Source organism: Cotesia glomerata, unplaced genomic scaffold (genome assembly GCF_020080835.1).
Source record: "Cotesia glomerata isolate CgM1 unplaced genomic scaffold, MPM_Cglom_v2.3 scaffold_26, whole genome shotgun sequence".
Lineage (NCBI taxonomy): Eukaryota > Metazoa > Arthropoda > Insecta > Hymenoptera > Braconidae > Cotesia > Cotesia glomerata.
The window spans coordinates 86,163-96,846 of record NW_025403107.1 but is presented as its reverse complement, the minus strand read 5'-3'; the positions used below and the strand labels follow the sequence as shown (position 1 = coordinate 96,846).

Sequence of the window (10,684 nt, the reverse complement as noted above, 5' to 3'; positions counted from 1 at the left end):
TGGCGGACGCGGACTGCGAAATGAGCCGAACTCGGCCGAATAAGAAACGAAAGCTAAAATCTCCCACCTTTTAATACTCTGGCCATGAGAAAAAATCTCATGTCCTCTAAAAAAAATTATTTTTTTATTATTTTTAATCAAAAAAAAATTTTTTTATTGTATGTGTGTCTAGAAAACTAAATTATAGGAAGATACAAAAAATTTCAAGTAGCTTTTCCATTTGAAATTTAAAAAATATTTGAGATTGAAGTTGCGCATGAGAAAAAATCTCATAACCCATGTCCTGAAGGGTTAATTTTACGAATAAAAAATTTATGTAATGATTCAAAAGGTTTGTATGTATGTATTTTAATTATTTTTAATTTATTGATATTTGTAACGAAATTAAACCATAAATTAATTAAGATCGTACTACCGGTTTTAGAATTGACGTTCAGAATTTAATGAAATTTTGCATATTGGTACTTTATAATATCATAATAAAGCAGTAAAATTTTTGGAAGCCTGGCAAGTCCTAAAAAAAAGATATTAATATCTACATATTTTTGCTTTTACCATTGATCCTTATGGAGAATCACAGACTTTATTTTATTTCACAAAACTGGACGTTCAGATTCTTATAAAAATCAAGACAACGAGAGAAAATAACATCTAGAACATATTTAATAATAATCAGTATAGTTTCCAAGAATATGAGAATATTTATTAATAAAAAACATTCAAAATTTAATGGTTATCTCTGTCTCTCTTTCTCCAACGTGATTTAGTATAGGGAAATCTACTACGTTAATCAAATAAGGTTAGGCTTTGGGATTTGACTCTTGTGGTAACGGTAGTACTACCTTAATTCACAATTTTCAAAAATATTTGCATCAATTTACATATTTATTATTCCTTCAAAATTCTCTTGGACAATATTCAAAATTTACAGCAACAATAAAGTACTTGAGACCATAAATTAAATATTTATCTGCTATTTAAAATAGTTGTGAAGGTTAATTTTATTTATTACTGTTACAGAATCAACAGAATACCTAGATGAAAAATAAAGTACATTAACAAATAAACGACAAGCAAGATTAGAAAAGAAAAATACTCAAAAATCAACTGGAAATATCCAGTTTATACAAAAGAACCTTTTGTCATTGTCTCGAGTGTCAGGCTATTACTTTAATGAATAATACAAGTAATAAAACTTCACCTCTAAGGTACGACCAGGAATTTTTTTCCAGATATCGATATTTTTTTTTTCTTACTCAGGTATGCTGAATTTTATAACTTGGGTATTGAAATGACGTCAGTTAGCTTTTCTTTCATTTTCTAGATGAAGTTTCGATTTTAACAACAATTTGCAAGAGTACCAACTTAAAATTTGTAATTAATTATTGGTAAATTTTTTTTTTTATTCATATTTAAGTGATAAAAAAAAAAAATATAGTATCCAAAATAACATAAAAAAATTTTTATCTTTTCAAGTATACATAAATTATAATAATAAAGAAAATTAATTTCTGTAAACTAATCGATGAATCGAATAGAAAATAGAATCGATAGTGGAGGTAAAAAAACGAATGTCCTCTGAATGGGAGGCGGAGCGTTGTAATAAACAGAGTATGAGGTGTGTTAACCAACAGCAACGAGTATAGATAAAAGAGCAATTGAATAGAGCGAGACAGCGATGGGGTTCTTGAAATCATAAATACGGATATGATACATGTTATGTATGTATATGAATTTGTAATAAAAGCAAGTGAGGGCGAAAAACGAGAAGAGAGGGAGAAACAAGGACAACCAGAGAAATACAGATTGTCAAGTGCAGGCACAGTCAGGAGTTGAGCCAGGAGTCAGGTTTTACCGCGTCGTGTACGCAGAATCACACCACACATCACACATCACATACAATACAATCAAATGTAAACGTATAATATATAAATATATATAATATTCTTCCACTTGAAGCTGGTGATGCCAATATCCGCCATAACGTTGAGAAGTACGTAACGCCATAACGAAGCGCTCGAGTGAGAGCAGACAGCAACGCGGGATAAACATTTGTTCAGTGATTAAATATACGGTGATGCTGTTGCTCTAATCAATCTAGTTTAAATATATTTTGTTATACTTGGTATTTATTACCAGTGGATTTTTTGTTTAATAATAGTACTTATTATTTTACATCGTTATCTTTGTTAATGTAAGTATTACTGCCAAACAAATTTATAATATACACGGTAATTTAACTAGGCGCGAATAATTCAGTGCCCTTCGATTGGGTTATGTAGTAAAAAGCGTCAAATAATATTTTTTTTTATTGCAGTGATAGTGATCATTTTTTAATTTTTATTTATTTTTATTATTGTTATTATAGATTGTGGATAGTTATTATGATGGGAATGATTATAAATGATACGTTAACACATATATACATAGGAAGCCATTGGTAACCAGTATAGTACACTGGTACTGTTTATCAGCAAGTACTTATGATTTGCGACGCCCCCGTTCTTCTTGCTCTACCATTCACTCTTATTACTTTATGTCCTGCCATTTAATTACCTTCGTGCTGCTTATCAATTACAAACTCACGCACTAAAATTATACTTAATTGCTCCAAAAATATACCCTTTACAATTTACCCCGCGTTTTTACATTTAAAATCCATAAATATCAGTAATGACTAATAATGAATTTTTTTTTTTTTTTTTTACAGTGAACTGAAAAAAAATCTCAACGAAAATTAAAACAAATATATTGAATATTGAAAAATGGATGATGACGAAGGAACATCAAGCTCCGGACCAATGTCATCCTTAAACAGTCTATTTTCTTTCACCAGTCCTGCGGTTAAAAAACTTCTAGGTTGGAAGCAGGGCGACGAGGAAGAAAAATGGGCTGAGAAAGCCGTTGATTCGCTGGTTAAAAAATTGAAAAAAAGAAAAGGCGCTATCGAAGATTTGGAGCACGCTCTTAGTTGTCCAGGTACACCGAGCAAGTGTGTTACGATCCCGCGGAGTCTTGATGGGCGACTTCAGGTGTCGCACCGTAAAGGCTTGCCACACGTTATCTATTGTCGAGTGTGGAGGTGGCCTGATTTGCAGTCACATCACGAGCTAAAACCCCTGGAGTTGTGCCAATATCCGTTTTCAGCCAAGCAGAAAGAAGTTTGCATCAACCCTTACCATTACAAACGCGTTGAGAGTCCTGTGTTACCACCGGTACTCGTGCCAAGACACTCAGAATATGCACCAGGGCACTCGTTGCTGCCTTTTGCCCAGATCCAAGACACGACGATGCCACACAATGTCTCTTACTCAACTAGTGGATTCAATGCAGGGCCTACTGGAGGCTCGAATATAAATCCCACGTCGCCCATGTCCTCAATAAGCTCGGTACCAAGTCCCGGGAGCACTTCAAATAATCCCCAGAGTCCGTACGGCACAAACGGCTTACCAGAAACACCGCCACCAGCTTACTCGCCGCCAGACGATGGATCACAAACTGTACAATCTCCGCCACCTGATCCCGCGGCCATGGACACCACCGGTGCGGCAGAAGTCGATCCGGTATGCTATCAGGAACCACCTTACTGGGCATCGATCGCTTACTACGAGTTGAACTGTCGCGTTGGTGAAGTCTTTCACTGCCAGTCTCATTCTGTGATCGTTGACGGATTCACAAACCCCAGTAACAACTCGGACCGCTTTTGCCTCGGACAGCTGTCAAACGTAAATCGAAATTCTACGATAGAGAACACAAGAAGACATATTGGTAAAGGCGTTCATTTATACTATGTTGGTGGCGAGGTATACGCTGAATGTTTGTCGGACTCGGCGATTTTCGTACAATCTAGAAATTGTAATCATCATCATGGCTTTCATCCTAGTACGGTATGCAAGATACCACCCGGATGTTCACTCAAAATTTTTAACAATGCTGAATTTGCACAATTACTCTCTCAGAGTGTTAATCATGGATTCGAAGCTGTCTACGAGCTTACCAAGATGTGTACTATAAGGTAAATTTTATATAATATTAAAAAAATCTTGAGCCGATCAATAATTAGACGTTAAATTTTTTAACTTTGCAACGTTTTAGTGACTTAAAAAATTAAAAATTTTTTTTATATTTGTAATTAATATTTATATATTTTTTTTTTGTTTATAGAATGTCATTTGTCAAAGGCTGGGGTGCTGAATATCATCGACAAGATGTAACATCTACACCCTGTTGGATTGAGGCTCATTTACATGGGCCGTTGCAGTGGCTGGACAAAGTTCTAACTCAAATGGGATCGCCTCATAACGCCATAAGTTCAGTGTCCTAAATAATTATAATAATCAGTTATTATACTTTCTTGGTTTTGTTTTTTTTTTTTTTTTTTTATTTTATGATAAAGAAGAACCCTCTTCGTAATACAAACTATAATTTCAGTAGAAAATGAGACTCACTGTCAAAAACAATAATTACTGAGTGTGGTTGGTCTTATTTTTTTAAATATTCTCATATTTAAAAGATATTACTTTATCGATTATTTTAAATATAATGAAAGATAATTATCTTTTTTTTTATAATGACACTATCATTATGACATTTTAAAGTTTTAATAAGTGCAAACATAGAATTACCGGTGATTAAATAATATTTACCGATATTATAATTAATAATTACAATATTATATATAAATACAGATATACAATCAACTTAAAATGTAAAGATAATGGATATAATAGACGTATGCTCCATTGCTAAATACATTGAACTGAGAAGCCTTATAAATCATTGAGTTATTAATTAACGTAAAAAATGATAATATTCTTTACTACAATATATATTAATCATAGAAAAAAAATGTTAAATATTTTATAAACAACTTGATCAGCATAACGTTTTGTATTTTATATAAACGTTATGAGAGATTTATGTGCAATTTTAAAAAGGTTACTGTCAATTTTATAATTAATAAATGCTATTGCTATTTTATACATTATTATAACCAGCATTCAAGTAAGACTGGTGCTAAAAGAAAGTGTTTCAAATGAAAGTATTAAGATGTATTGACGACCAGCGGAAAGCAAATTAATTATGGTTATCAAAGATACTTTCTAAATCATGTTTTTCCAATATTTATTATTATTTTATCATGATTTATGACTGTATTAATAATTGTTTATTATTTTTGTTCGCGCTATTTTATATATTAATTTGTGAATATGTTTTTTTATTTTATTTATAAAAAAAAAGTTTTATAAAGTGTTAATCATTACATAAAATTGCTTTCCGCATCGGCTGTCTGGGAAACTTTTTGAGCCTTATTAAATATGCCTACAGATTAACTTGACAATATTAATATGAGTCTCTGAGAAGCATTATTCATTATACTTTATTGATAGATTTAAAAAAAAAAAATAAATTAAATTCGCTGTAATTAAAAATGAAATAAAAACTTCTGAATATTGTCTATTGTCTATAAAATAATAAAATATAAATTTTTTGTATAATAAAAGATAAAACAATGCAAGATATAAACAGACGCCGATCTCATAAGAGTTTAACTTTAAACTGCGTCTGATAAATAGAGATAATGATTGAATAAATATAAACTAATTTGTTTTATAGTTAGCTTTGAAACTGTTTACCGTAAACTATTTTAATATACGGAACATTCTTTATTGTAAACATTGTCTATTGATTATGACTGTTTATCTTTATACGTCACAATTAAAATTAATATAACGTCAAGCCAGAAAATAAATAAGCAAAAAATAATAATTACAAATAATAAAAGACAAAATTTTTTATAGTTTTAAGTGGCAGTTGATTCTCGTGGGTGTCTACAAGTGATGTAAAATGACGAAGCCCAAGCCTAATATTTTAAAATTTTAATATTAAGTATAGTTATAGAAAAATTGAAATTAAAATAGATTTATATATGTACAAATAAATCAAGTGCCACTGTCGATTAAAATGTAAATCACTACATTGAATTTTAAAATCGCTAAAATTATAGCTTCGATTGTTGAAACGAATTATTAATATAAAGAGTGCTGATATAAATAAATAAATTATACAATAAGATTATATAAATTTATATTTATAGATATATTATTAGCTGAAAAAATTGGTGCCTGAAATCGATGGAGATTATAAAATTGCGTTTTCTTGCTTGTTGTAATTGCTTGTACTGCATTTTTCTGACAGCAACTCCAGATTCTTGGAAAAAATTAAAAAGTGTTTTTTTTTAAGGAATCTGTTCTGAGATCCATAATAATCAATCATCATAGAACAAATAGTCATTGTGGACACTCACAGACACGATTCATTCCACATTACGAGCTGTCTTTTGTCAACTTTTGTGTGATCGATATTTAAAACAAATGTAAAAAAAATATGCTCGTAATTGAGAAATTTATAAAAATATATTTATAATATCAAGCCATCATTTATCCATCAACTTATTGAATTTTAAATAAATATTCAAGAATTTTCTCCAATTTAATAGATTTATTTATTAAGGGCCAATTTGGATATTACTGTGGTTAGAAGAAACTTCAAAAGCTATTTCCAAAAATCCTATTGTTGAAATTTAAGGGTAGGCTGTAGTAAATGTATTTTCAGAAATTTTATTTTTTTAATTACGTCTTAAATAAATTTTGAAATCAAATAAAATGTTTCTGAAAAATAAAATAGAAAATTTCAAAAGATATATTTACTATGGCTTGGATGGAAAATAGAAAAAGGAAAAAATAACATTGAATAATGTAATGTGGCGCTTCATATAAAAAACTGGAAAAATTACGGTAAAATGTAAATATTACATTTAAAGCTGTGAAAATTAACATTTAAAGTTCGAACTTTAAAAATGTTATTTCGAGCTGCGATTTTTCTAATTTTAAATTTAAAGCGACACTTGTTTACTATTTATAATTTTATTTTTCCCTATTTTTTTCCGTAGAACATTAACTGATTAAGGATTAGGATTTAATAGTGGGTAAATAATTGAAAACATTCATATCATCATCATTATTATTTCCTTTATTTTTCGATATCGCGCACGACGTACAGTAATTCTTAAAATTTAATATTATTTCATTTCCTAAATTTTCATTGTTTTTAAACATTTTTCTTCAACCATTTTATCTAATGTAGCATAGTAATGTGTGTAATTACCATTTAAATACCGACTGAATGGTACATTGATGCTCTTTAGCGCCACATAATATTCCATTATCAATTATATATATATATAAAAAAAAAAAAAATGAATATTTCAAATGAAACAATAATAATAAAATTTTATACACAAATTCAATAATAATCGACGTTACACACAGTTAATTAAATATATATTTGTTTCAAATTGATTCAACACGTGCGTGATTAAAATTATACAGAAATACTATCCCAGGTATACTTTGTTGGAATTATTTTCCAATTGTTTCGTCTGTTAAATTTCAATAAATCTCTCCATTAATAATCTTTAATTTAAAACCCCGACAAAGTAACCAAACAAGTAGTATTATAATTTTTTTTAAGTCTTGCATTTTGTGTAACGACGCGTTGCGCTACTCGCTGTCGTACACTCATACGAAGGCTTCATACGTTAATTGTTTTTAGTCTTCTTAAAATGAAGAAATTATTGCCATCCTCGTTTGAGATTACATTTTAAATACTAGCTCACAGACTTTTTTAATATGAAGAAATAGTATAGTTTTATTTATTTAGCTTTGATTTTGTGAATTTAACCGACCAACATTCTTCACTGATCGTTGCATAGAGTAATTTTGATAAATTAAAAATAGTTACCAGATATGTGTAAATCTGTCATGAATAAACCTGAGTATATTAACACTAGGTTTGTTGTTTTGTTTAATTATTCTCCTAAGAGATGATTGCAGTCACAGTTTACACTGTAAAAAATTTTTGGTATGATAATATGCTTTTCAAAAATTTCATATCATCAATTTGGTGTTATTTTTTTTTTTTTTTTCAGTATATAATTTTTCATTAATTTTATTATTTATTTAAATTTCGTCTAAAAAATGAGAAGTACGTTAAAGTAGAGTAGGAACATGTTTACAGCGAATTAAATTAAATTTTTCAATTCAATACTCTTAAATTTCAATTTAAAGCTTCAATAATAAATTCGATTATTTTTAACTTTCAAAAAAATTTCCATGATTTTTTACTAAAATTCTTTTTTAAAAAAATAATTTCTATTGCACAACTATTTCGATTAAGATCAATAATAATTTTTTGTACAGAGTAGTAAAATTTTTGTTAATCATACTTTAAAAAATAAAACACCGCAAATAATTAAACATCTTAAAATTTTCCACCTCAGAGAGGACCAGAAATTTTTGACAGTGTACATAATTGTTCCTCGGATCTTATTTTGTTCTTTAAATATTAACACGGATTTCTGACGAACGCAATTGTGCTATCGAGCCCGCTCGATTGTAAACAAACGTCCTGAGTGCTTTTGTTTAAATAAATACTAAAAGAACCCAAAACGTTATCAGTAGGCTCATTCATTTATTTAAAAACCTATCAATACAACCGCCGACTAATTACGGCGCATTCGTTATCATTTAAAATGTACTCGGTAATTATTTCGTCATTAAGACAAGGCTGCTAGTCCGATGAACATTATAGAGGACTAAACATACAACGCAACAATAATAATATAATGCTCTGATATCATTTCAAAACATACGCAGACTTTTTTAAACTCTTTACATTTAATTTATACCGTTCAATACAAATAATAATAATAACGTAGTAATAATTATAATTATTGTTACAATAAATACTAGAGTGAAAATAAATAGTATTTTTAAATTGGATGTTATGACCCCCCTTAAAAAAGTTTTATTAATTAAAGAATTAAATTAGTTTTTTTTTTTTTTTTTTTTTTAATTCATTTATTTATTTTTCCTAATTTTCAGTTCAACAAACACTGAGAAGTTTAGCAATTAAAAGTGTCCACTGACAATGAATTCTTTGCGATAGATTAAATATATTATTATCAATAAAGACTAATTAAATTTATATTCATTTACTCTCACAATTGAATTTTATTAACAATTAATTATTAAATAATTTGTCATGTATCAGATATTTGTAAGTTTAAAAATGATAATCGATGATAAATCGATCAGACACGTGAGGCGTTCGACATAGTTTCACAATTGTAATAAAATTAATAAGATAATTAAAAAATTTAATTATTCTTGCAGCGTTAAAAAATATGTACATCGTATAAGAAATTTAATAGAGTTATGTATGTGTGCCTCACTAATTAATAAACTTTAAACTTTTAAATAATAATGGTTATCATAATAATAATTAGTCTTCAAGAAAAAATAAAACCCATTCACACCTTGGTCCACGACTACTGCGGGTGCTGCACATTCCCACGCCTCACGCACGCGATTGCACTTTAAGTTATAAACTCAGTACACAGTAACAGGTAAAAGTCATAAGACATTGGTATGATTTATAATAATTTATAATTTTCTTTTTTTTTTTTAAATGTTTTTAGTTTTAATTAGTCACCTAAAAAGCCATATCGAGTGCTTACTTTGAAATTTAATAAATTGAATTTGTACTTTTCTCAGCCAGATTGATAATAATCTAGCGCACATACTATTTTTAATATTTATTATTATATATTATTATGTATATCAACCACCCTACAAAGAATTCTAATGAACATTATTAACTACACATTAATAGTTTTATTTTCTTTATTATTCTCTTTTATTTCATTTTATTTTATTTCGTCAATTTAAGTATAAACAATGCCCCGAAAACGCCTCATGAGATTTTGGCTGATGAGCTAGAACGTTCAGTCCTCACAAAAAAATCGGACAACAGCCACATTTATTGATTCATTTCATTTTTTTAATTATTATTTTACTTTGTAGTATCATTAACGACTCAATATTCTTTTGTTATTTTTATTTGTTTTCATTAGCTAGCTCCACAATGAAATATCGAGCTAAATTACCGCTCCTCGACATTCAATTTACGCATTTTTAAAAATAATAATCAATCAACTTATCATTATCATTTTTTATTTCATAATTATCATCAATTCGTAGGTGGTAAATCGAATGTCACAAGATCGTTCAATATCACAGTCGTTTTTCAATTACTTTAGTGTTTATTATTTTATTTATGTATTTACGAATATCACTTATACCTTTTACGTTTTATTTATTCATTATAATTAATAGGGCATTAATTGCTGTGATAAATACAGTATCGTTAGAAAATATTATGTGAACGCGCCTCGATCAAGTATTTTCTTAACTGACTCAAAGTTACGTTTTCGGCAGCTTTTCTTCATCTTCTTTTTTTTTATTATTTATTTATTTAACATTCTTTTTACTAGTCCCCCTTTACTCCTTTTTTTTCTTGTACTTGAATAATCGCACTCTTGTAATTATTAACTTCTCTATTACATTCCTGTAACTGCAACCGTAGTTTTAGTTTTAGTAGCACAATTTATTCGCTATCTCTTCTCAGAAGCTGAACCGTTACCTATCGTGTAGGCTAATCTTGTGTACGTCTGCGATTTATTGTAATTCAAAGTTTTATTTTTAATCTATTAATCTAAACTATTCAATTAAACATCAATAATTAAATGAGATACCGCCAACACGTAGCAGTGAAAATACTA

The 10,684-nt window shown here is 28.8% G+C and overlaps 1 protein-coding gene across 1 annotated transcript; it reads left to right on the top strand.

Annotated features, from left to right (window-relative positions):
• The first annotated feature begins 1,521 nt into the window (after positions 1-1,521).
• LOC123274203 (protein mothers against dpp) lies at positions 1,522-6,214 on the top strand. Its single transcript, XM_044741738.1, has 3 exons — positions 1,522-2,194; positions 2,711-4,015; positions 4,165-6,214. The coding sequence occupies exons 2-3, from the start codon at positions 2,766-2,768 to the stop codon at positions 4,322-4,324; spliced, it is 1,410 nt and encodes a 469-aa protein (XP_044597673.1). The 5' UTR covers positions 1,522-2,194; positions 2,711-2,765; the 3' UTR covers positions 4,325-6,214.
• Positions 6,215-10,684: the final 4,470 nt, after the last annotated feature.

Bases quoted from the DNA above. Each gene is read 5' to 3' on its own strand.
- LOC123274203 (XM_044741738.1), top strand. From the start codon at position 2,766: ATGGATGATGACGAAGGAACATCAAGCTCCGGACCAATGTCATCCTTA. The intron at 4,016-4,164 runs GTAAATTTTATA...TTTTGTTTATAG, and splicing joins ACCAAGATGTGTACTATAAG to AATGTCATTTGTCAAAGGCT.